The 27,380-nt window shown below is 50.0% G+C and overlaps 1 protein-coding gene across 1 annotated transcript in view; it reads left to right on the forward strand.

Moving 5' to 3' along the window:
- The window catches only part of PHKB (phosphorylase kinase regulatory subunit beta), a 1,466,493-nt gene that overhangs the window by 769,496 nt on the left and 669,617 nt on the right, over window positions 1-27,380 (forward strand). Inside the window, exon 9 of the mRNA XM_085637773.1 lies at window positions 23,426-23,521. Coding sequence (XP_085493899.1) covers window positions 23,426-23,521 — 96 coding nt within the window. The remainder of the gene's footprint in view (window positions 1-23,425; window positions 23,522-27,380) is intronic.

Raw genomic sequence — 27,380 nt, forward strand, 5'->3', positions numbered from 1 at the left:
CAAAATGATAAATATACTTGCTGCTAGTTGCAGGAGGAGAGCAGTAGAAAAACCTCTGGACCTCTGCGTGGTGCCACAGCTCTTCTGTGTTATGGTAAGGAGAGAGGTAGAGTCTCTCCTTATATTTCAGACATTTAGAGCCCTCTATATATCAGTTCGTACTGTTGTTCAACAAAATAGTCGAGACTTTCAGACTTCTATTTAGTAAATGTATTTTTGTTCTGATTTCTTATTGTAAATCTACTGTTCTCTTTCACTCCCTAATTCTTTCTGTCATCTGATACGTGCTCTGTCTCGCTACCGCCTCTAGCTCACAATACGGTACTTTCCTCCTCACCATCCTCTAGTTAAAGGTTTAATGCTTTCCTCCCTCACAGCGTCCTTATACACACGTCTTACCTCACAACCTTCTCTTAACGATGTACTCTCTCCCAAAGCTTTCTGTTTCCTCCCTTTGGCACTTTGACTCTTCTCCTTCTCCTACTAAACCTCCAGGCTCACCCCCTCTCTTGCATCTACTTTCCATCCTCATATGGCTTTTTCTCACACACCCTCTGGCTATTCCCTTTCACTTACCCGAATCTTTTTCCCACCCCTCCCATTTTTCTCTCCTTCTCGCAGTTCCTGTCTCCCTCCCACACTTTTAATCTCACTCTTTTTCTCTCTGTCCTTTTCTCTCCATCACACAAACACGCATGCCTACATCTCTATCTCCTCTTTTTCTCATCCGGCTGGGTGGTGCTCCTTCCATATTTCCTGTTCTCTCCATTTCTATTCCTCCCTTTCTCATGTGATTTCATCTTGTTTATAGCAGCAATTGCAGCACTAATATTGTTTGGGGCAGGTGGCCCACCTCCATCTCAGTATGTCCCACCTCTTACAAAAAGTGGACTGTGTGGTTGCCTTCTGAGGGAGATTCTAGTGGTTGTGTGCTGCTACGTACCAGGGGCGGCTTGGTAGCATGTGACTCTATCCCATGCACAGGACTTCACGGGGTTGTGATAGTTGCATATTCCCGAGCATTGTGGTGGTATTTAGGGGTGGGTGTAACTTGCATAATTCAGTGTAGCGTACTCTTGCGGAATTACACGAGATTACTCTTAATTACATGAGATGAGTAATTCTGCATTTAGCTCTATTTTCTTAGTGCAAAAATGCCTCCTCACATCCAAAATGGGCGCGAGAAGGCATTTTGTGCAACAAAATCATGCTAAATGTGCTGTTGGGGTAGAATTTCCCACCCAATTTACTCCCAGCATCTAGTGCTGTTTTCTTAGCGCAAAATGCACACTTGCATCCAAAATGGAAGCAAGGATACATTTTGCATTACGAAATAGCGCTAAATGCAGCAGAGCAGAAATAGCGAGCATGCGCAGTTTTATAAATGTGATCTTGAAGTAGGATTGTTTTCCCCCAAATTACTCTTTATTGCGCGAGTAGGTGTAATTACGTTAGTATCCATAATTTCGTGTTAAAGATTAACCTGGAATTACCCAAATTACTCTGGTTACGCCATCGTAATTAAAATTACACCTGGGCCTAGTGGTATTGCACCTGCTGACATTACTAAACTGCTACAACTCTCTGTTAGGGATTAATCCAGAAGGTATCTATCTGCTAGAAATGATGTACACTCTCTGTTGAGCTTTACTTTTTTCTTTCTTTCTTATTTTTTATTATAAAGTTGCTGTAGGAAAGTTACACCAGCCTACTTTGTATAAACCTATGCGTAGCATTCTCTGCTTTACAGAGTTTTCCTTCTCTGTTGAGTGGGCTGTCCTTTAGCTTTACTTTTGTGAGTTTTAAAATAGCAAGCATTGGCAAAGCCAATCGGTCTCGCCTATTGAAGTGCCATTGGCTTTACCAAATATGTATTAGCCATATTGTACATCAGCGTGGCTGCTGTTCAGCATGGTTAAAGGTTGGGGGGGGGGGTAAAAGAGGGGGATGTGGAGTGTTATGGAGTGGCGTAGAGAGACGAAGAGTGGCGTAGTGCTGTAGAGTAGATTTGAGTGGTGTGGATGGAGAGTTGTGGAATGTCATGGAAGGAGTAGAGTGGAGTGGCTTAAAGTGTTGTGGAGTGATGTAGAGCAGAGTGGAGTGGAGTGGAGTGACGTAGAGGGTGTTGAGTAGAGTGTTGTAGAGCGGAGTTATGTCATTAAGGGGAATAGTGTAGGAGAGTGGAATGGCACAGAGGGCAGTAGTGTGTCATATAATCGGAGTAAAGAGCCATTGAGTGGCATAGAGGGAGTTGTGTAGAGCATTTTAGAGTGGAGTAGAGTGTTGTACAGTGGAGTGGCATAGAGTGGAGTAGAGTGTCATGAAGTGAGTTAGAGTTTAATGGAGAAGAGCGTCAGAGTGTCATAGAGTCGAGTGTCATAGAATGAAATGTTGTAAAGTGGAGTGCTACCGGGTGGATTGTAGAGTAGAGTGGCGTGGAGTTGCGCAAGGTAGAGTGTGGAGTGGAATAGAGTGCAGTGGTGTGGGGTCCAGTGGTGCAGAAAAGATTAGAGTGGCATAGAGTGTATGAGTACAGGGTAAAGTGGCGAGTGTAGTGATGTACAGTGCATTGGTGTAGAGCGCAGTAGAGTGGTGTAGAGTAAAGTTCAGTGGCATAGAGTGCAGTGGCGTTGAGTGTATTGGCATAGACTACGGTGGTGCAGAGTAGAGTGATGCAGTTGGGAAGAGTGCAGTGCTGAATCTTAGAGTGGGGAAGAGTGCACTGACAGATGAGAGTGGTCTAGAATAGAGAGGCGTAGAGTGAAGTGGCATAATGTGCAGTGTCATAGAGTTCATTGGTGCACAGTAGATTAGAGTGTTGTATAGGGACTGCCATAGAGGGTTTTAGGTCATTACATCGCATACTAATACCACGCATGCCATTACAACACGGGTATTACTACGCGGTCAATGACAAAGCATGCCATTACATCGCAAACGATTACCACTACTATGCCTTTACCACGCATGCCATTGCCCTAAAACACTACACTACACACACACACACACACTACAACACTACCCTAAACCCTAATGCACTACACAAACACTACAACACTACCCTTAACCCTCAATACTACACTACACAAACACTACTCTAAACCACTACACAAACACTACAACACTACCCTAAACCACTACACAAACACTACAACACTACCCTAAACCCTAATGCACTACACAAACGCTACAACACTACCCTAAACCACTACACTACACAAACACTACTACACTAGCCTAAACCTTAAAACTCTACACTACACAAACTCTACAACACTATCCTAAACCCTAAAACACTACAACACAACCCTAAAATACTACACGACACAAACACTACAACACTACCCTAAACCCTAAAACACTACACTACACAAACACTACAACACTACCTTAAACCCTAAAACACTACACTACACAAACACTACTACATTACCCTAAACCCTAAAACACTACAACACTTCCCTAATCCTTAATACACTTCACTGAACAAACACTACAACACTACACTAAACCCTAAAACACTAACACAACCCTAAAACACTACACTACAAAAAACCACCCTAAAACGTAAAAAAAAAAACCCACACAAACATTACAACACTACTTTTACACTACCTTAAACCCAAAAAAAGGAACCCCCCACCCCAAGCGCAAACCCCCTTACCTCTCTCCTCTCCAGCGTCGCCGCCTCTGCTCCCGGTTCCTGCTTCCTGCTTCGAGTTGCGGTGCACGTCGTTGTGTGGAAACAGCCTCAGTTTCCTCACAACGACTTGGATAGCCGCCATAACTCATTACATTGCATGCATTGTAAAAGCGCATGCGATGTAATGGTATGCATGGTTTTTACCACGCGTTGTAACATCGCATGCAATATAATGGCTACGCGTGGTAGAAACCACGTTGTAATGGCTGTTCCCCGCCATAGAGTGCAGTAGAGTAGAGAGGTGCAGAGTAGAGTACAGTGGTGCTGAGTTCAGTGGAGCAGAGGGCAGTGACAGAGTGTGCAGTGTTGCAGAATAGAGTGTCATAGAGTGCATTACTGTAAAGTGCAGTGGCATAGAGTAGAGTGACATAGAGTGCAATGGTGTAGAGTAGCGTGGAGTGCAGTGGCCTGGAGTAAAGTGTTGCAGATTAGAGTATAGTAGCATACAGAGCCATGGTGCAGAGTATATTGGCGTAGAGTGTATTGGTTTTGAGAAAAGTGGCATAGAGTGCAGTGACATAGAGTGCAGTAGGATAAAGTGGTGTGATGCAGGGTAGATTGTAGTGGCATAGAGTAGAATGGCAAGAGTGGAATAGTGTGGCATAGAGTGTAGTGGTGTAGAGTAGATTCTTTCAGAGTAGAGTGAAGTGGTGTAGAATGCAGTAGCATAGAGTAGAGGATTGGCATAGAGTGCAGTGGTGCATAGTACAGTTGTGTGGGGTGGAGAGCAAGCATTGCCATAGAGTGGAGTGGTGCAAAGCAGAGTTCAGTGACGAGGTGTGGAGTGGCATAGTGTGGAGTGGTGCAGAGTAGAGTGGAGTGAAGTGGGGTTAAGTGGAGTATGCATGGTGTGGTAGCGTGTTGCCATTACAGACATCACATTTTCAATAGAAATGACCATTGCATTTGCCCAGACCTAGTTTTACTGATATTATACAGCGCAAAAATGATAATGTGTGGAAATGTCATTATCTCGTATATCAATTTGTTTTGATAATATTAAAATATTTTTTCCCACCACATTTAAAAACTTTCAGAAATATGCTTCATTTGTGCTTTTCATATTCTGAAATATCTGCACTGGTCATTTACAAACATTTCAATCAATCAATCCTGATTTGTAAAGCGCAGCTAATCACCCGTGAGGGTATCCAGGCGCTGAGAACACTGCTGCAGGGAGACTTAGTTGAACAGCCAGGTCCTTTTCTGAATTACAGCAGCGAGGATGAGATATGGAGGTGAAATGTGTGAGAAGTTGGCCTGGTATATGCTGTCCACTAATTAAAGAGGTACAAAAGGGGGTGGTGATGGACAGAGCATCAGAACCAATCAAACACTCACACCCAGTCAACAGATCTGGGTTTGATCCATCACCGTTCTTTAGCCCACTCTGCCTCCCCAGTTCAGACATGGCCATATGCAAATCAGTCTGACCCTGTGCCTCATGGGAACAGACCAGCCCGAACTGCCAAGCCATGCATTCCCTGGACCGGAAACAAGCTTCCTAGGACCGGTTTCTGGCATTTCAGCCGTCTTCAGCCAGGCTTGCTTGAATCCAGTGGCAAAGTGAGCAAGGGACTCGCGTCTGAGCATACCCTGCCAACTTATGGCGAACAAAGCAGTACAAAAGGGGGTGGTGATGGACAGAGCATCAGAACCAATCAAACACTCACACCCAGTCAACAGATCTGGGTTTGATCCATCACCGTTCTTTAGCCCACTCTGCCACCCCAGTTCAGACATGGCCATATGCAAATTAGTCTGACCCTGTGCCTCATGGGAACAGACCAGCCCAAACTGCCAAGCCATGCATTCCCTGGACCGGAAACAAGCTTCCTAGGACCGGTTTCTGGCATTTCAGCTGTCTTCAGCCAGGCTTGCTTGAATCCAGTGGCAAAGTGAGCAAGGGACTCACGTCTGAGCATACCCTGCCAACTTATGGCGAACAAAGCAGTACAAAAGGGGGTGGTGATGGACAGAGCATCAGAACCAATCAAACACTCACACCCAGTCAACACCCCGAAACCGGTCCTACGATGCTTGTTTCCAGTCCAGGGAGGACCTGGCTTGGCAGTTCGGGCTGGACTGTTCCCATGAGGCACAGGGTCAAGACTGATTTGCATATGGCTGGGTTCAAACTGGAATGGCATGGTGAGCAAAAAAACAATGGATTTAGGCACAGATCTCTGTACTGGGGTGAATGTATGACATTGTTCTGCATTCTGTCCATCAGTTGTTGTTTTTGCATTTGTCACCCCGAGTGGGACGGGTATGCTCAGACGTGAGTCCCGTGCTCTCCAGGCCACTGGAATCAAGCTATCCTGGCTGAAGAGGGGTGAAACCCCGAAACCGGTCCTAGGATGCTTGTTTCCAGTCCAGGGAGGACCTGGCTTGGCAGTGCGGGATGGACTGTTCCCATGAGGCACAGGGTCAAGACTGATTTGCATATGGCTGGGTTCAAACTGGAATGGCATGGTGAGCAAACAAACGATGGATTTAGGCCCAGATCTCTGTACTGGGGTGAATGTATGACATTGTTCTGCATTCTGTCCATCAGTTGTTGTTTTTGCACTAATTAAAGTGGGCACCTTGTACCAGGCCAAACAACCCTTACTGATGATTAGGTTAAAGACAAGCTTTATTGAAAGCTATCCTAGTGGTAGCTATGGAGAGCAGCCTTCAGGCTAAGTCTCGAAGGAATGTAAAGCAGCTTGGTTTACCAGATTATAAGGTCCTGAATGACCAAATGAAAGGAGAACCACACAAAGTATATATATAAAATATATGTATTTATTACTAAACACTCTCTACTAACCTCTTTATGAGATTAGAGAGCAAGGCGCACAATATTACAGAACTAAAACGACAGTAAATAGCACAATACACAGTGGGCCCCAGGGGGAGACCAAATCATATATTAAAGTGTTTAAGAACCACGACTTGACTAGACACAGTGCCTAGAGCACGTAGAATCGCTGGGACCCCAAGGAACCACCCAAGGTAGTGACACAGGGGACACGTGTAGTGTGAGAACACAGCCGTGAACTCTGTACAATTGTCAAGAATTCCTGTCATACAAGGGAAACACGCCCTTATGTAAACAGGAGAGCTGTTACATAACTCAAGGGAAACACGCCCTTATGTAAACAGGAGAGCTGTTACATAACTCAAGGGAAACACGCCCTTATGTAAACAGGAGAGCTGTTACATAACTCAAGGGAAACACGCCCTTATGTAAACAGGAGAGCTGTTACATAACTCAAGGAAAACACGCCCTATAAAGGGAGGAACCGGGAGGTACAAGGCTGTCGGATATTGTGTTTACACCGACGTACCTGCTTCGTGAAGAGCAGTGTTCCGGAGTGGTGCTCCAGTAAGGCAAGAACGGAGGTAGGTCGAGTCGTTACTCCCTGGGCCGTGTCTTGCCCCATCGTCACCTGTGAAGGACCCGGAAGCTCTACCGGTCAACCATTGAGCTTCGCTTTTTGACTCGGCTGAGTCCAAGCGCAGTGGCGCTTTTGCTGGTTGGAGTCGTAACTCCCAGCCCGACCAGAGACACAGGGACTGCCAGCTGTAACGCACACCAGGAGGTGTTTGCCGCGTTACAGACTCGGAAGTCCACAGGATCGATCGAGCGGCTGCTCTCGGTTCAGTCTTCTTGCTTGTGATTGGGGTATCGGTGACGCATCACCAGGAGGTGACTCCGCGTCCCGGTGCAGTCTGAGGAAGAGGTTGAGCGGCTGCTCCCTTCAGGTAGAGACCCCGGCTGGGTGTTTCCCTGACTCCTCGATTCTCCCCAACACTCTTCGTGCCCCTCACAGCCTACCGATTGGCATTGTCGGCCATTTCATTTCTGCCCTCTGTTGGCATACGCCGGGATCGGCGTATATGCAGAGGACGGTTAGGACCATCCGTGCTGTGGGCTGGTAACGTACTTAGCCTGGAGGATTCCAGTGACTATAACTTTTTGTTTGTTCTTTGTATTTTATTTGCCTTCATTAAAAGAACTAACCCTTCACAAGTGGTTGCGTCCTCATTGTCGTGTCTGTTAAACGATCCTGAGACGTTCAGGGCGTTACAACAATCCTATGGGAAAGTCGCGGTTGGATTTTTAAAGATTAAGGACACTTTGGAGAGGACTTTGAGCAAACCCTTTCAAACTTAGAAGGTTCTAAGGCCAGCACCCATGTGAGCACCGGAGGACTCGTGTTATCTAACCGAGGGAGCCGGTGAATAGGTGCCAAATGGTGTCAGGAATCTTCGTTGTTTTCAATGGCGAGACGCTGCAAAGTGCTGCTGCTGGGAAGATGAGAAGTGTCCGGGGTGATCCAAGCCTGGATCGAAGATAAGACGTACCTGAAAGCAGAGGGGACAGAGTCTGGGTCACTTGCCAGTGACCAGGGGCACGATAGACGAATGCCCACCGATGTTGGGTGTTTCAGGTGCGATGAGGTAAAGCTAGACTCTTCAGCCACAGGGACCAGGAGACGTCGACGACGACCAGAGTCCACAGGTGAGCTGTCCCACGAAGGATGTCAAGTGCTGGGGGGGGGGGGGGGGTCAGTGTCCGGATTGGAGACCAACAAGCCTTGGCAACTGCAACCCACGCGGTCAGAGTAAAGATTCTTCGGTGTGGAACAGCAAGGTCCTGGGGACTCCCCAAGCGATGGAGAGTCAGGGCACGTCTGGAGCAACCAGGTAAGCCCACTTAAAGTTACAGTTCCCTCCTCTGGGACCCACAGGTCGACGGACTAGGGATCGCGAAGGTACCTCGAGAGGAATCACTAAATGCCAGCCCACGGAACACTCGTGGAGTGTAGGCCAGTAACCTTCGGTGGAATCACTGCTCGGGGTCTGGACTACAAGTAGCCCAAAGCACAGCCTCAAGGATCACCAAAAAGCATATGCTGCTGCAAATGTGCATGGTGGGCAGGGGTTAGGGTTGCACAGTCCCCACGAGAGCTGCGGATCTCGGGTTTGCTGAGAGCACTGGTTGGCCTCAGGGAAGCTTAGGAACCCACCTCCTGTGTTGCAAAATCTCAGGAGCTGCGTAGATGTAAACCGGTCAGATGCGCTTTAGGTGCCTGCCTTACAGGGGAGTAACTCCTTTACTCCAAGGGAGATTCTTCGATTATCCAGCGTAGTGTAGATAGTTGAAGTACTTGGTTTCTGTAGCAGAGTTTCGTCCAGGTAAATCTAAAGTCCTGTAGCCAGGGGTTCCTACTTTATACCCAAGGAAGGGGTGGGACAAACTCTGGAGACCCAGGACAGAGGGGTGACTACACCCATATCCTTTGTCCAGTTTCGCGCCAGAGCAGAGCAGGGGCTGGTATCCCCTGCAACCAGTTTGAACTGGACTATGCACTGGGACACCAAATGTGCCCCCAGTGCAGACATCAAAGCACTCAGAGTGCACCCACCCAGACCCAATACACTAAACCCTGTCTGGGAGGTGACCATTACAGAAATGGGGTAACCCAAAAAGTCAAGGACCTGGGTGCAATTGTGGTACAAAAAACAATGGTCCTGGACCTTAATTTATCAAGGGTGGGCTGTAAGTCCTTACTTAGTGATATCATTCAAATATTGTGAGCTAAAGGAGATCAATTTAGGTAGCTCTCAGTATTGAATACGATGTTCATCGTAGTTTAATCAATGGCTTAATTTAGTGGTCCCAAGTCCACTTGATCACGAGCACTACGCGTTTCGGACGTCTGCCGGATTAAAGCGGCCTCAGTTTGGCATCCATCCCAGCTGTGACTACAAGAAAAAGATTATAAGTGGATTGGGACCACTAAATTAAGCCATTGATTAAACACCCACCTAGTGGTACTTCACAAGTGGATTCAAGAAGCATGATGCTCATCCCACATGTACCGTAAACAAAGAGATATCGCCTCACGCATGATAGCGGGCACTTGACAAGGCCCAGCACCTATCTAGGTTGCCCCCACAGTCCTGATGAAGATCCGCAAGGCCAAGGTTCAAATTCACTCTTTAGGCCACTAAGACGGATCGAAACGTCGACGCCCTACATACATGAGCCTGGGATACGCTGTTTTTCCCACGTGCTATATTAGAATTGGTTTCTAATGGATTTTGCAATTGTTTAACTAATTTTTCGCATAATTTGATAAACGTGACCAGGCTTCTTTTTTTTTTTTTTTTTAAACCGTTTATTACAAAACTCAAAAATATACAAATATGGGCCTACAACCTTCCGGCCGGCCGCTAGCAGTGAAAGGAGCATACAATATACATTTATAAAACACATGGTGCTGCGGCCGAGCATGCACAGGAGGTAACGTCGTTGCGAGCCACACTGTCCTGACCCCACTATACGGTTCCATTTTAAACTTAAAGAACAACAACTACAAACAAACCCACAAGGCAATCCTCAATTGGAAATAGCAGCACGTGCTCCCCTGGAGGGGGGATCCTAGCCATCCATAGGAATCTCACGAGGGGGGAGAGATCAGAACTAGGGCTGGGTACACCCAATGCCCAGGTACCGGGGGGATGAGTTGGCTAAGGGGATGGGGCCGGCGAAGTATCGGGCAATAACGGTGGAGCACAGATTCCCCCGCGGTAGGCGTTCCAGGGGCCCCACACTTTCACCCATGTCGCAGGCTTACCTCTCGCCACATACACCACCTTTTCCCGAAACATGCACCAATCCATATGTTCCTTCCAGGCCGAGACAGTCGGGGGCCTCTGGGATCCCCACAGCTGGGCAATATCACGCTTGGCAACCATATACCCCAGAGTCGCCCACCACGTCTGCGGCACCGAGTAATCGGTAGGCTCCCACACATTCAACAGGCATCTCCTCGCTTCGGGCAACAGCGCCACATGCGTGACCACTCGCAGCACCTCATGCACACCACGCCAGAACCCCGCCACCTCCGGGCACTCCCACAAGATATGCAGAAAAGTCCCCAGCGCACCACACCCGCGCTTACACAAACCGTCCTCAGCGTAGCCCATACGCAGGAGCTTTGGCCCCGTCATGTAGACCCTGTGGAGTATCTTGAGCTGGACGAAACGAAGGCGAGCCGGTATGGCCACCTCTTTCGGGGAGGCCACCGCGGAGATCCAGTCCTCGTCGTCCAGCTCCAGCCCATCGGCCACCCAAGCCTCACGAAGGGCAATCAACAAGTCTGAGCGGTCGTTGATCAGCTTTTTGTAGATCAGTGAGATCGTGCTGTCAGGGACATGTCCGTCCAGCACTCTATCCTCCAGGGGGGAACACTCCGGGATGGAGGCAACGTCCGGAAAGACGGAGCCCAGCGCATGTCGGACCTGCAAATACCGAAAGTATTCGCTGCCCTGCAACTGAAATTCCGTCTGCAGCATTTCAAACGTTTTAAATCCTCCCCTCGTCCAGAGATCCCCCACTTTGCTAATGCCTATTAAGTCCCACTGCTCAAAGCCCTTCGAGGTCCACAAGGAGCCCAACCGCTCAGACGCATATAGTGGTGACGCCCGGGTCAGACGGTCCTTCCACCCCATAGCTGCATTGGCCGCGTGCCACACTCGCACCATGACACGCGTGGGCCCCGTTAGGCGAGCGTCGGGCGCGCTAGAATAGAGCGCTCGATAATGGTCACCACCTGGAAGTAGCATCCTATCCATTTCAAACGCCGGGTTTAAGGCTGGCCCATATAGTCCCTGATTAATCGTAGCTAGCTTGGAGGCCCAATAATACCGTTTAATATCCGGGAGGGCTATCCCCCCATCATACCATGGGAGCGTCAGCTTAGCCAGGGCAATACGTGGCCTCCCGTCCCAGAACAGACGGCGCTGCAAACTCTCCACTTCGCGGAAGTAGCGCGCCGGGACGAGGTCCATAGTGTTCTGCAACGCGTACCGAAAACGAGGCAGCGACATCATTTTAAACAATGCCGCCCGGCCAAGCGGCAAACGCCGCCAGCGCGCGACATCCTCTTTCAGACGCTGGAGGGGGGGAAGCAAGTTCCGATCATACCGAGCCTCCGGGTCCAGAGTGATGAAGACACCCAGGTACCTAAATCCCTGCGGGGCGACCTGGATCGGACAGCCCCGCGGGAGGATAGGAGCCTCCCCGGAGAGAACATACACACACGATTTGGCCCAGTTGATGACCAGACCGGAGTTACGACCGAATGAATGCAAAACATCAACCAGTACTATGAGTGATTTACGTGGGGAAGCTAGGTACAAGAGGATGTCATCAGCGTATAGGGATACGCGGTCCTCATACTCAGGGGTCCAGCGGAGACCACGGATGGAAGGCTCCCACCGCAGCCACTCCGCCAGGGGCTCCAAGGCAAGTGCAAAGAGGAGCGGCGATAAGGGGCAGCCCTGCCGCGTGCCCCGGCCCAGCTCGAACGGAGCTGACACTCTTCCGTTCACCACCACCTGCGCCAATGGGCCCGAATACAGCAATTTGACCCAACTGATGAACCCTGGGCCGAATCCAAACTTCGCAAGCATCGCCCAGATATATGGCCACTCAAGCGTGTCAAACGCCATGGTGGCGTCTAAGGACGCCAAAATGGCCGGCTCCCGTATGAACGGGGCACGTGCGAGCACACCGTGCAAACGCCGCAGATTAAGGACTGTGTTGCGATGGGGAATAAAGCCCGATTGGTCCTGATGAACCAAATCGCCCACCACACCGACCAGCCGATTGGCCAGTACCTTGGCGAGAATCTTGGGCTCCGCGTTCAGTAGCGAAATGGGCCGATAGGATGTAACCCGGTCCCGAGGTCTCCCTTCCTTGTGGATGACCACAATTGTAGCCAGACGCTGGTCCAGTGGGAGGGAGCCCACCGAGTGTGCCGCCAGGAACATAGCCCGGAGGTGGGGTGCCAGCGTATCCGGTCGCAACTTGTACAACTCGATAGGGAGACCATTCGGACCCATGGCCTTGCCGGAAGCGACCGAGCGTATGGCGAGGGCGATCTCATCGGAGGTGGGAGCGGCGTCCAACGACACCCTGTCATCCCCGGAAAGGGACGGCAGCGCGATATCACTGAGCAGGGCACGGGAATCCTCTTCCGAGCAGGGAGACAACGGGGAATACACCCCACTGAAATAATCCGCGAAGCAGGAGACAATTTCTTCTGGCTCAGTTACACACACACCATCCGTTTTCTCAATCAGCGGGACCACACGATTCGCTCTCTCTTTTTTGTCCAACCATGCTATAAGTTTACCAGCCTTATCACCCACATCATACAGTCGCCCCTGTTGCTCTCTACTGAGGCCCCTGGCCGCCTCCGTGACGAGGGCCCTATAGGCCGCTTGCTTGAGTTGGAGGACATGCAATGCGGCATCCGTCACCCCACCTTCAAAATTACCCTCCAACTCGGCTATTTCAGCCTCCATCCGGGTCACCTCCTCCCGCTCGCGCCTCCGGGCGTGGGAAATAAGGGATAGGGCCTCCCCTCGGAGTACTGTCTTGAAGGCCTCCCATAGCGGTACAGCCGAAGGCACAGACCCCACATTCTCATCAAAATATCGCTGAAGGGATTTAATCAATTCAGCGCGAATGATGGGGTCGCGCAGGTACCAAGGATTGATTGGGACCACCCTACCCTCACCCCTCGGAAAGACATCAAAGTGCAGTAGGAGCGGGGAGTGGTCCGAAATACCCCGTGGCAAATGGCGCACCTCTCCCACCCTCCCAACATAAGCCGCCGGGACATAGTCTAGTCGTGAGAGACTACCATGGGCTCCCGAGTGGAAAGTGTACTGCAGCTGCGTGGGGTGTTTTAAACGCCAGCAGTCCACTAATCCAAATGTATCCAAGAGGCCGGGTAGCCACGCCTGTGCCCGGGGGAGGTCCCTAGGGGGGTGACGATCCACAGTCCCAGATACCACCGCATTAAAATCCCCCCCACAACTAAAACCCCCCCGGAAGGCCAAGGAGAAGGCGCCCAAGGTCCGCAAAGGTGGTCGACTGCAGCCCCGGTGGGATGTATACTGACACAAAGACAATCACTTTGCCCTCCAATCTTCCCACCAAGACCGTGTAACGTCCCCTGTCATCGTGGAACACCTCATCAAGCTCCAACGGGAGCGAGTTCTTCACCATGATGCCCACACCCCTTGAGCCGGACGTGAAGCCCGAGTGAGCCACTAGGCGATAGCCACGCCGATTCATGGCGCAGAAGGAGTTGCCAATAAGGTGTGTCTCCTGCAGAAAGACCACATCAGGCGAGATACGCTTCAAAAACTGCAGGACCACACCCCGTTTGATCCTGTCCCCCAGTCCATTCACATTCCAAGACAACAAAGTTAGTTCTCTACCCCCCATCATGTACAGAAGCCATCATTCGTCCCCCGGAGAGCACTTTAGAACTAACACAAAAATACGTTTGCCTTGTGATAAAAACAAACACCCCATCCCCACCCACCCACCCCAACAGAACTCCCCCCTCCCTGCACCCCTGCATGAGCCCAAACAGCCCCCCCAACGTGCAGTGTGCCTGTCGCCCCATATATAGTTAGACTAACTAAACCCCCTAGAGGAGGAGGGAGAACCCCCAATAGACCCAACACAACCTCCATAGGAGGGGAACTTACAAAAACTGACGCAGAATCAAAAGTGGCAACATTTTCGTCCAGAGTGAGGCCCAATATTAGATCCTCAGTCCCGATCCAGCGTGCCGTCTCCCCCCGCCGCCCCCCCCCCCCCCCCCGCCCCCCCGATCACGATCCCCGGGCAGAGTATCCAGCCAGTCCCCGGCCGCTTCAGGACGATCAAAGAAGTGAGTGCGACCATCCACCTCCACACGCAGCTTGGCCGGGAAAAGCATGGCGTATTTGAGGTTTAGGTCCCGAAGACGGCGTTTGACGCCTAGAAAGCTCAGTCTTTGCTTCTGGACCGCTGGGGTGAAATCGGGATAAAAATTAACCTCCATATTGTCGAGCTTGACCGGTCCATGCAGTCTGGAGGCTTGCAGGATAGCGTCTCTGTCCCGAAAATTGAAAATCCGGGTGATGAGAGGTCTCGGAGGGGCTCCGACCTTCGGCCTTCCCCCGGGAACCCTGTGGGCCCTTTCCACAGCGAAGAATTTGCTCAGCCCCCGTGGCTGGAGATGGGTAGCAATCAGGTCCTCCACAAAGAGATCCGCCGCCGCCTCCTCGCGTCCCTTGGGCACCCCAATAATGCGGACGTTGTTCCTCCGTGCCCGACTCTCGGAGTCCTCCAGACGTCGATCCATCATCGCACTCGCCTGACACCTCTGCTTGCAAGGCCGCCACATCTGTCGTTAGGCCCGATGCGGTGTGGGCCAAAGAATCTACTCGGTCGTTGGTTTTGGAAAGATCGGCCCTCACCAGGCCAACATCCACAAGGACCGAGTCAATCTTCTGCGCCAGTGTATCAAACCGCTGGCCCACCGAGGCCTTCATCTCGGCAATGGCGCCCATGACATCTCGCAGAGTTAGATCTGCAGGCAGGTCTGGGGCATCAGGAGGGCTCTCAGGGGACTTGCGCGGTCCATCGGGAGATCCCTTCTGGAGGGTATAGCGGTCCATACTGTTGGCCTGATGGACGGCGCCACGCCGGGTCGATTTGGTCTTTGCCCGGTCTCCATCTTGTTTCATGGCCATGGCCACCAGTCTCCCAGTCACACCAGCCACGTCGTGTAGGGCAGGAAAGCAGGGCCACGAGCTCCGGGGGGGCCCCCTCAGAGCAGTGGGGTGGATCACAGCCGGCAGGCAGGTAGAATCTCCCAGCAAGGCCACACCACACCAACACCAAGGGCCCCGCGACCCAACCTCGCAGAAACGACAAGGTGGTGCGAAAGCGAAAGCGAAAGTGCGGGTTACGTGAGTCGCCAGGCCCTGCCTGCCGCTGTTGTTCACTTTGTCACTGGATCACCCCACAGCGCAAATCCGGGGTCTGGCGAGGGGAAGGCCGCAAACCTCAATCGGTGCTCACTCCGGTGTCCGAGGTCCGATTTGGAAGCGGAAAACGGGTGCCACCTCAGCTCGGGTTCACCAACATAGTCCCCTCATCCAGGACAGGATAATTTCAGGATAATCGTAGGAGGTTGCGGAGGTCCTCGGGAGCCTCGCACCTACGCGGCCATCTTGGTTGCGCGCTAGGCTCCTCCTCCCCAGGCTTCTTTTTGGACGTGATTGACAACCAGTCCAGTGTCTAACTCCTTTAAGTATTTTATGTCACAATCTCTTGAATACTTTTTCTTTCCTTTCACTTTTTCATACTCAAGCACCCTTACTATTTGCACGTTCCCCTTGGAGCAACCTTGATGAAAATAACTGTTTAAAGAAAACTATAAAAAGAATAAACGTAATATGAATTTTTGATGTTGATTTGTTGCATGTTTGACTTTATGATGAACATTGTATTCAATACTGAGAGCTACCTAAATTGATCTCCTTTGTCTGGGAGGTGGTCACACCTTCCTGTGACAGGAAACCTATTGTCCAGACGTCCCCTGCCGGAGTTTCAGTCAGCAGCAGGAGGGCAGTCTGGTGTCTGTGGCTGGCAGCATCCATTTTGTGATGCCAGGGCTTGCAAAGCTGGTACCGGGTGTACCGGTGCTGTCATATTTCTCCCTCTAGTAGGGTGGAATCATACCTCCCACACCAATTACTGGTGTGGAGGTATGATTCCAAGGTGTTTGACATCAAACATGAGTTTCCATGCAGCCGTTTTAAAGTTAGCATTTACCGCGAGGTTATAATGCACTTAAGTATATATGGTATTGCTGCATCACAAAAAACCCCGGAATAGAGGTTCTGAAGGCTGCAGAGGGGCTCTGCTCATGCATGGGCACCCTCTCACATAAAACCCAGTACCCTGCCTTCAGGATTGATAAGGCCTGCCATAGGGGTGACTGATCGGTTTATATGTGCAGTGATATGCAGTAGTAGATAACCCCCTTCCTATTGTCTGGTCTGACCATTTTATGCTTACTTTCAGGCTTAAAAAGTTTCTGAGTAGAATACAGCCTCATTATACCCAACAAGCTAAAGAATATAGATCTTTTAAGCAGAACGTCTGACTCCCTAGCGGAAATTTTGAACTGCAATCCTATTCTTGTAAGGGGCTCCTCGGAAGAGGTGACACACGCTCTGGAAAACTGGCTGCATAACTGGGCATCTCTTCTTGCCCCACCCAAGATGCGTATTTCCGTGCAGGGTAAATCCTCTGCGCCCTGGTTTACGGAGGCTTTAAGAACAAGCAAAAGGGCGTGTAAATGTCTCGAACGTTTATGGAGAAAGGATTTTGATCCTATAAGAAGAAATATATATAAACAAGCACTGAAAGCTCACTATGCTAAAGTCCGGGAGGAGAAAAAAAGTTTTCTGGCCACTAAAATTGACCTAGCCAGAAATAGAAGTCGAGAATTGTTCAAAATTGTGAAAGATTTTTCCTCTCCCAATGTTACTCACAGCCCTTTTACCCCTACCCTTGAATGGACGAATCAGGTCGCAAAATTCTTCTTCGATAAAATCAAGTCCATTCAAGTCTCATTTGCTAAATATATTTGTATGCGCAATGATGCTGTGTTAGATCCTAAAGGATTTTCTAGGGAAAATATGCTTTTGGATTTTACCCCTATGTCCCTGCAGACCTCGCTTGCCATCATGAAGGCACTTAAGTCTGGGTCGCCATCCGAATTCTTGTCCAGCGAAAATAATGTCATCTGTAGCTGAGGTCCTGAACCCAGCTGTGACTCAAGTCCTGAATTTGTCCCGGTCAGAAGGTAAGGTTCCAGTGAGGTGGAAACAGGTAAAGATTATTCTCCTCCTTAAGAAGCCTTCAGCGGACCCTGCAGTGGTAAGCAATTATAGGCCCATAACATTACTTCCTTTTTTTGCCAAGGTATGGGAGAAGTACGTGAACGTGGTCATCACTGATTTTTGTGAGACCACCAAGGTTTTTCATCCCAGTCAATCCGGTTTTAGAGCCAATTACAGCACTGAAACGGCTTTATTGGAAGTCACTGAAACTATCAAAGCCAGCCTTGATAGAGGAGGTAAGGCGGTCTTGATACTGCTGGACCTCTTGGCGGCTTTCGATACCGTGCCTCATGAACGGCTCCTACAGAGACTCAGTGAATGTGGTATTGGGGGCACAGTTTTCAGTTGGTTCTCTTCTTTTTTGGAAGGCCGTCCGCAATCTGTGTGGTCTCCCTCTTTTTCGGCGGATGTCCCTATAATGAATGTTGGAGTGCCTCAGGGTTCAGTGCTGAGCCCAACGTAATTTAATATCTATATGGCACCGTTGGCACCCCTCGCAGAACAATATGGGGCACATGTTATAACCTATGCGGACGACTCCCAATTGCTGTTTACGTGTGAGAAGGATGAGTCGTTTAATGAAAACTTAATCCATTTATGCCTGACAAAAGTGTTTGACTGGTTCAGACAAAACCAACGGTCTTGCAATTCCGCCAAAACCGAAATAATCTTCTTCGGTCACACTCCTGGGGATGAATGGCGGAATTGGTGGCCTCAGAATCAACTGCCACCTGCTAGCCCAGTTACCACAGTTAAAAATTTGGGAGTCATGCTTCACTCTGATCTTTCTATGAAGTCACAGGTGCAATCCGTGGCTGGTATGTGCTTTGGACTGTTAAGAATGTTGAGAAACTTTCTACCAATGCTTCCCTTGTCCCACAGAAAAGTGGTGGTCCAAGCCTTGATTATGTCTAGGCTGGACTATGCAAAAGCTTTATACCTGGGAATCCCAAATTATTTATTGGGTCATCTGCAGGTGGTCCAACATGCGGCCGCCAGAGTTATTTCTCTGGCAAGGCCTAGGACCCATATGACGACTCATTTTAGAAGCTTTACACTGGCTTCCAGTGAAGAACAGGATAATCTTCAAGTCTCTTGTGCTGGCCTTTAAGGCTCTGCATAACAGTGGTGCCCAGTACATCAGGAAAAGAATCACTCCTTACACCCCGGCCAGGACTCTGAGGTCATCAACTCAACACCTGTTACTGGTGCCCAGGGTTTTTGCGGACTAGGAAGGGGGGGTCGCTCCTTCCAGGTGGCTGTGGGAAAATTATGGAATATTCTCCCTCTCCCTCTCGCTCTCAGACAGGAACTGGAGCTTTTCAATTTTAGACGACAGCTTAAGACTTAGCTGTTCCAGCAGTAACGGTGGTCTTTGAGGTTCAGAATGTATACTATCTCTCTTCCAAGGGGATCTTTCAGCGCCGGGACACTCCTTGGAGTAGCTGTGCGCTCTATAAATCCCCCATAACATTAACATAACATGTGGATAGATATAGTGAACCTATATCTAAGTAAGGGGTGCATGCACCACCTTACACAGGCTGCTGTAGCAGACCTGTGATGTCATTTTGAATGGTCTCCCAGGGGTGGCATAATACATGCTGCAGCCCCTGAGAGGCATCTGGGGTACATATGCACTGGGTATATAGTTTACCATATACTAGGGACTTATAAGGGTACCTCAGAATCCAATCTGGAGTGTACCTAAGGTACTGGTAATCAATTTAGAGAGAAAGCAGATAGACTGGGGTCCTGATTAGCAGGATCCCAGTCAGACTAAGTCGAAAAACAGTGAAACATCAGCAAAAAGTGGGGGGTAACTATAAGAAGCAGATCCTACTCTTCTACAAAATGGAAGATCAATCCAGGACTTTGCAGCGAGGTAGGAAAAGTAGTGTCCTCCACTGTTGCTGCGGTGGATGTAGGGGGTGTGGGTGAGGCAAAGTGCAGGTGTCTTGAGGGAATGGAGAAGTTCAGGTGGTGGTTGATGTAAGATGGAGTCAGGTTGTGCAGGGCTTTGAAGGTGTGGATCAACATCTTGAACTGACATCTCTTCTGGGTGAGGAACCAGTGGAGCTTCTTTAGGTGAAAGGTTATGTGGGCCTGCTTAGGGAGGTCTAGGAAGAGTCTGGCTGCTGAGGTTTGAATGATGTGTTGTCTCTTGAGAAGGTGCAAGGGGATTCCTATGTAGTGTGTGTTGCCGTTCTCCAGTCGGCTTGTGACCAGGGCTTGGTTGACGGTCTTTCTGGTTTCGATGGGGAGCCACTTGAGGATCTTGGGGAGCATGTGAAGAGTGAGAAAGCAGGAGGATGAGACTGCATTGATCTGTTTTTTCATGGTGAGCTTACTGTCAAGATGATTCCAATGTTGCGGGTTTGGTCGGTCGAAGTCGATTGCGATAGTTAGGGAGGCCTCCAAGCGTCAATGCACGGGGAGGTGTTGTTTCTGAACATCATCACTTCTCACTTGTCTTTTAAGTTTTAGGTAGTTGTCTCTCATCCAGTCAGAGATGATCGTCATGCACCTGCGGAAGTTGGTCATTGTGGCGGAGGGATCTTCTGATAATGAAATGATTAGCTGGGTATCGTCGGCATAGGATATGATGCTCCGTCCATGCGGTCTGACGATGTTGGCCAAGGGAGTCATGTAGGTGTTGAACAGAGAAGGGCTGAGGGATGAACCTTGAAGGATGCCGCTGATGGTGTTCTTGGGTTCTGAGGTGAAGGGAGGAAGGCGGATTCTCTGGGTTCTTCTGGTGAAGAAGGAGGTGATCTATTTGAAGACGTATCCTTTTATTCCAATATGGTGAAGCCTCTTCATCTGGATATTGGTGTGATACTGTATCAAAGGCTGCTGAGAGTTCGAGGAGGATCAGGGCAGCCCCTTGTCTTTGGTCAAGGAGGGATCTGATGTCATCTGTGGCTGCAATAAGGGCGGTTTCGATGCTGTGGTTGGTGCAGAATCCGGATTGAAACTTGTCCAGAAAATTGGTGTTCTCCAGGTGTTCCGAGAGTTGGAGGTTGATGGCCTTCTCAAGGACTTTGGTGGGGAAGGTCAACAGAGGGATGGAGTGGTAGTTCTTGAGTTTGTTGTAGTCGGCGTATAGTTTCTTGAGTAGCACCTTCACTTCTGCGTGTTTCCATCCTTCAGGGAAGATGGCCGTGGTAATGGATGTGTTGAAAGTAGTGAGCTTGTGCTGCTTGTCTTACTCTCGAAGTTGAAGATGTGGTGAGGGCAGGGATCCGTGGGGGTCTCCTGAGTGGATGGAGTTCATGATGTCTGTGGTTTCTTACGTGGTCCTAGGTGGTGAGCAGGTGATTGTGTTGCTCATTGGTGGGGGCGAAGTGGTTGAGGATGTCGGTGGGGTGAGGTTCAACGTTTCTGTAGATATGGGCGATCTTGACGTGGAAGAAGTCCGCCAGGGTGTCGCAGAGTTCCTGGAAAGGGGTGATGGCGTTTTCAGGGGCTTAGGGGCTGGAGATCTGACGATGTTGAAGAGTCCTTTGCTGTGGTTGGAGCTTGCTTCGATGCAGTCAGTCAGGGCGCTTCTTTTAATTTTTTTCAAGAGTTGGTGGCATTGGTCCAGGAATGTCTTGAATGTGGCTCTGATCCGTGAGCTCCATGCCAAACATTTGACAGACATTTAAATGTTTTGTGCTAGAAAAATATAACATCGTACACCACACCCCGAGTAGCCAGAATGATTGTCACATAAATCCTCTCACTTTGAAGTCAGAGAAAGAAAACTAAGCACCAAGCTCCCTGGAAGACCGAGCCAGACATTTGACCTCTGTCTTTGAATGAACAGCAAATGTAACAAGATAAGAACAGGCTTTAAAGGCCTGTTTACAGAAATTCTGTACTGGTCGAAGAATACAGTAAATAGTGTTTGGGCAATGAAAGGAAGGGACGACGTCAAGTAGGACAGCCAAAAACAAAGCCAGTGAATAGAAAGCAAGCAAATGTGAGTTTCAAACCACAAAGCCAATAGTAAGAAATGGGCGGAATGCATTCCCAGGGAAGCTTTCCGAATGTCCCCAAGATGTTGTTAGCAAACCAGGCTTCAAGCTAATAATTGGCTAAAATGCTCAAATTATATGTTGACAGTGCCATGTTAAGGTGTGTTTGCTTCTTTATGAAGTGTTAGAGTATTTTATGAATCTGTTGCCTTATTCAAGATAGTTCTTTTTACATATTAATGTAGAATACAACAAACCTGACATTTCTATTCAAACAATGTTCTGCCCATGGGGCTACCACTCACTAATAAACAGTGGCTTTATTGCTGCCAGCAGCCTGGCCGGATTACGGATAGTAGCCGACTACGCATCATACACTTAAAATTATTACACCAGTTATATTACACTTCTTCCAGAATGCATAAATATCATTTGCAAACAGAAGACAGGTGTGACATATGTGGGGTGCCGGGAGCTGACTTTCTTCATCTGGATTGAGAGTGTGGGGTAAATGGCGACTACTGGAGGGAGGTTTCAGACGCTATGACACAGATGATGGGCTCTCCCCTGACCCCTAATGCCCTTGTATCTCTGCTGGGCTATTCTGAGTATATTTACGTATCGACCAGGAAGGTTATTTCACTTGGGCTATTACTGGCCAAGCGTAGGGTTGCATGCAGATGGGGAGGGGATGAGGCCCCCAAATTTAAGGAATGGATGCAAGACCTTATTTTATTTTATTGTAAAGACCAGATGACCACTTATGCTTAATTATTGCCACGAGCTTTCGACCACAGGAAATATGGGACCCTCTACAGGTTACCTGATTGAGAATCCCCCTGACTCAGCAGAGGAACCGGATCCCCTGCCACCCACGGCGACTGCTCCTTAAGAGTGCTGCCTGTCGGCCATGGCACACATGAAACAAGGAGGAGGAGTTGGTCTGCTCGCTTGGTGGACTGTTCCCCCGCTGCCCATTGACTAAGCCATTGCATATCTGGTGATAAGGTCAGGCAGTTGTTCTCTTCCTTACTTAGGATACTTGACATTACGATAATATATACCATTATGTTGAATCAATGGGCTTGTGCAAGACTCTTTATGGTCACACGGGTTGTCCGATATATCTCAATGTGTTTTCTTTAAGATCATGTGATAATGCACATGGTTAATTTGTTTGAAAGTTAAACATTGAAAACAGTACTTGTTTGGTATGCACTGCAAAAAGCCAAAAAAAAAATTTAAAAAAACAAGTTCTGCCTCTCACTGGGGAAGTGACCTAACATAAATCAATCAGGGTACATTTTTTTAAACATAGGAAGTTTCTGAGTTTTGGTCTGTAAACCAGTGTGTGATGTAAAAGGGTTCTTCTGTAACACTTACTTTGGGTTGTGTCTGTATGCTTCTGGTTTTCGTTGGGAGCGCTTACAGCTAGTGATGTATGAATTTGGAGCCCCTTTACTGACTGCTACAGCAATTCATTAATTTCCAACTGCTTAGCATGCAAATTACAGTTGAAACCCATGCCCGTTCCATCAATTACAGGGTCCTACTGCGCGGTGGGACTTTAACAGTCCTGCATATTAGTGGCGTCAGCTAACTTCTCAGCCACCGCTTCCTGATCACATTCGGCTATGGTTAAAAAAAAAACCTGGAGGTTGCTCTTAAAGCGTTCCGTTCTCAGTTTGTTTAATTAAATTGTGAGGGCGCTGAAGCATTTATAATTTGTCATCCTGTGCTGAAGCAATTTGCTACTTTGTTTACAGAAAGGAGTTAACTTCTGTTTTCTACCTCCATTGTTTCTGGCTCACATGCTTTGGTGCACTTGGCCAGGCTGTCAACCAGCAAGAATGTGTTTTTTTTTTTTTTTTTTTTAAATATTGACCTGGACATTTGTCAACTCAAAAAAAATGCTGAAACCGTATGTATTTTTTTCTGTGGTTGATTGCTAAAGAAGGAGTTGTCATGTTGTTTTCCTTTCTCCCGCCTGCAGGGCTGCTCGTGGTCTGTGATATTTGTGGATTTCGACGCCCATAACAGGAACAGGCAGACCCTGTGCTCGCTGCTCCCCAGAGAGTCCCGATCTCATGTAAGTCCATTTCCATTGGCCAGCCTCACGCAGGACATTTCATTTCAATCAGCCGGTTTTATTTCCTCTGTGACCCGGTGCCTGGTTCTTTCTTGTCAGAGACCAATGGCTTGTTTCTCATAAATGTGCTTATACAGAATGACGTTTGAATGCACTCACGTTTCAGAAATTCATTTCACGAGAAACGCGCCAGAATTGGTTTTACGTGTATCTAAAGTAAAGCAATAAAAATCCCAAATGCGTTGATTTGCAATGAAGAACCCGGTTAAAAAGCGAGCAAGCCAGGCCTGTGCTTAAGTGGATTCGTTGGAACAGGGATAAGTTTGAAAGCAACATCGCTTTAAAGATCTATGTTTATATAGCTTTTTCTATCATTTAAATTTTTCTACTGAGGCTTTTAGCTTTTACTGAAGCATTTCTTCTCAGTGGCAGCTGGTGACATTTGAAAGTGGTGAGGTGTCAAACTTGGGTATGACTTTTATGTAGTGAGTGATGAGAGCTAGCTTAATGACAAATGTGGGGCCAAGGGTGTGGCCTCCTCCAGAGAAAAAAATTGGAAAGAGATTGGCAAATGGTTTATCTTAAATAAAAATAATTTTATGCTAAAGCAGGGCTTGTAAAGCAGTGGGAACATATAGTCTTGAAATATTAAACACATTTTTTTTTGATAAACACATTTTTATTGAGTTTTGCAGCATGAGAGACAACATCAAGAATGATATACAGCAGTGCATTGAACATGGCATCAATAGGTTCAATCAGGGATGTATCAGCAAGCAATTGTAAAGACCCCCTCTTCCTCCCCCATCCCCCGTCCCCGCCCCCTGCGCCCCCACCCTTCAAAACAGGCCCCCCAGCCATTTCCCCCATATCTTGCGGAATTTTTTGGGGCAGCCCCGTGCAACGTATAACGCCCGCTCCTGGGCCGCACACCAATCCACCCCTCTACTCCAGGTAGCCCTTCTGGGCGGGTCTGGCTGTGACCACACGGCCGCGATATCCCTCTTAGCCACCATAAGGGCAGTAGTGAGGAAATATTTCTCGTTACGGGACCCATCCATCCCGTCCGTGATGCCCAGCAAGGCCATTTTAGGCTCATGGGGAACCTCCCAACCCAGGACCTCCGCTAGATCGTCTTCAATCGCTGCCCAATAAGCCTCCCCCACAGCGAGCGCAGGAGGCATCCACGCGGAGGCCCGCGCGATACAGGCGGTCCGGGGTCAGATAAGCAGTGTGGAGGTAATAGATTTGGATGAGCCGCAGCCTAGCGGAGGAGGTCAGCGATCGAGGGGCCATAAGGGTGTCCCTCCAGTCCGCGTCATCCAGGGGTCCCACCCAGGCCTCCCAGCGCTGTTTTAGCCCGCTCCAGTCCACTGGGGTATTGTTAATCAGGGATTTATAAATGCGGGATATACCCCCCTTCCCCAGATACCCTAACATCACCTGAGCCTCCGGTGGACTATGGGAGGGCAATCTGGACTCTAGAGGGACGTGGGCCCTGACCGCATGGCGCAATTGAAGGTAACGGTAAAATTGAGACGGCTGTAGCGAGAAGCGGGCCTGGAGCTCTTGGAAGGAACACATGTGGCTTCCACGCCATATATCGCCCAAACAGGAGATACCGAGAAGATCCCACTGCCGAAAGCCCGCTAGGCCCACCACCTCCCGCAGCCATGTCCCTTGCCAAAGTGGAGTGAGTTGCGTGAACGTCCCCGACCATCTGGTGTGTCGCAAGGCTGCGTGCCACGCGAGAAAGGGGGCCCGAACGACGCCGGGAAGCGACAGGGGGATCGCTGTGCCATAGAGCATATTTTGGATAAGGGAGAACCCGAGGCATTGCACCTCGAGTCGATACGCCGGGTCGCCCCAACCACCCGAGAACCAGTCATGGATCACCAATAGCTGGGTGGCCAGATAATAGAGATATAGGTTAGTCATGCTCATGCCGCCGTCATAGGAGGGAACCCTGCATCGATCTAAGGCCAGCCGAGGCCTACCACCGCCCCAGAGAAATTTGGTCACCATCTTATCCAGGTCCCGGAACCACGGGCGCGGAAAGGGGTACGGAGTGTTTTGTAGCATGTACAAAAACTTGGGGAGGATCATCATCTTATATAGGGCGACTCTCCCTAGCGGATTCAACGGGAGGGACTGCCACCGGAGCATATCTGATCTGGTCTTGTTGACTACAGGTGCCACGTTGAGGGCCCAGCAGAGTTCCGGAAGGAGGGTGACCCAGATCCCCAGGTACTTAAAGGAGAGTCGCCGGAGGGGAATATCCGACTGCCAGTCGAAACATTCCCGTGACGGGTGTAACGGGACTAGAACGGACTTTTTAGGGTTCAGATGAAGACCCGACGCTTGGCCAAACCGACGGAGAATCCGGCGGACCTGAGGTCCCGAGGTCGCTGGATCAGAAAGATAGAGGAGGACATCGTCTGCGTAGAGGGCAGTCTTGTCAGGGGCCACACCTGGCCAGTCCCATCCGCGAAGAACGGGGTCGGAACGAATCAACACCGCCAGGGGTTCCATGGCCAGAGCGAAAAGGAGGGGCGAGAGCGGACATCCCTGGCGTGTCCCCCGACCTATGGGAAACGGGCGAGATAGAGCCCCATTGTCTAACACACGGGCCCGCGGGCTTGCGTACAGTCCCGCTACCATGGCACGGAACTGGGGACCGAAACCCATACGCTCCAGAACGTCACCTAAGTACGCCCATCCCACTGAGTCGAAGGCCTTTTCAAGGTCGACCAACAGGAGGGCCAGATAGGGGGAAAGGCGGCCGCGGTGCACCATCGCGACGTGCAAGCGCCGCAGGCAGTGTCTAGTCCCCCGATCCGGCATAAATCCACATTGATCCGGGTGGACCAGGGAGGCAAGAGACGGGCGCAACCGCTGCGCTAGGACCGTGGCATAGATTTTGAGTTCGGTGTTGATAAGGGATATAGGCCGGTAGTCGGAGCAGGACCGCGAGGGTCTTGGGGAGGACAACTATGGTTGCTGTGTCCGTCTCGGGCCGGAACGAGCCCGTCTCCACCACCTCCGCAAAGAGGTCCCGAAGCCTCGGGGCCAGAGTCTCACGATAGTGAGCGTAGTATTCCTGGGGGAACCCGTCGGGTCCTGGGGTCTTCCCAGGCGCCAGGCGGCCGATCGCCTCTTCAATCTCCTGCAGCGCGATAGGCGACTCGAGGGTCTCAGAAACCTCAGGCCGCAGCCGCTCAAGCGTCGCCCCGGTCGTCCCCAGCAACTCCCCTAGGGAGAGCGTGGACGTCCGGAGACGGTACAGCCGGAAATAATAGTCAGCCAACGCCTGGGCCATCGCCACCAAGGCTGTGTGGAGGCCACCCGCAGAGTCCGCGATGGCCGGAATGATCCTACCCGCCCGGGGGTAAGTAACCAGCCGGTGGAGCAGAGTGCCATTTTTGTCTCCCCAGCCGTATACCCGAGGAGCGCCACAGAATCTTTGCCGCCTCCAGGGAATGTAAGCGAATCTCTTCCCGTAGGAAGGCCAGGTGACGAGAGCGCGTGTCATCATTCAAGTCCCCCAGATTGCGCTCCAGTTCCAAGGCTTGAGCCTCGCAATCCGCGAGTTTCTGGGATTGAGCCCGTCGTTGCCGCTGCAGATGCCCCTTAGCGGCACCCCGAACAGTCGCCTTGCCGGCCTCCCACAGGACGGCAGGGGAGGGGACAGAGCCCTCATTGTGAGAGTAGTAATCGGCTATCTCACCCCCGACCACCTTCCGAAAAGCCTTGTCGTGAAGGAACCAGGCGTTCAAACGCCACAGCGGACGGGCAGAGAGGGGGGGGGGGGGGGACCGAGAGCAAGGAGCACTGGCGAGTGGTCCGAAAGGCCCCTCGG

Source organism: Triturus cristatus, chromosome 12, assembly GCF_964204655.1.
Source record: "Triturus cristatus chromosome 12, aTriCri1.1, whole genome shotgun sequence".
NCBI lineage: Eukaryota > Metazoa > Chordata > Amphibia > Caudata > Salamandridae > Triturus > Triturus cristatus.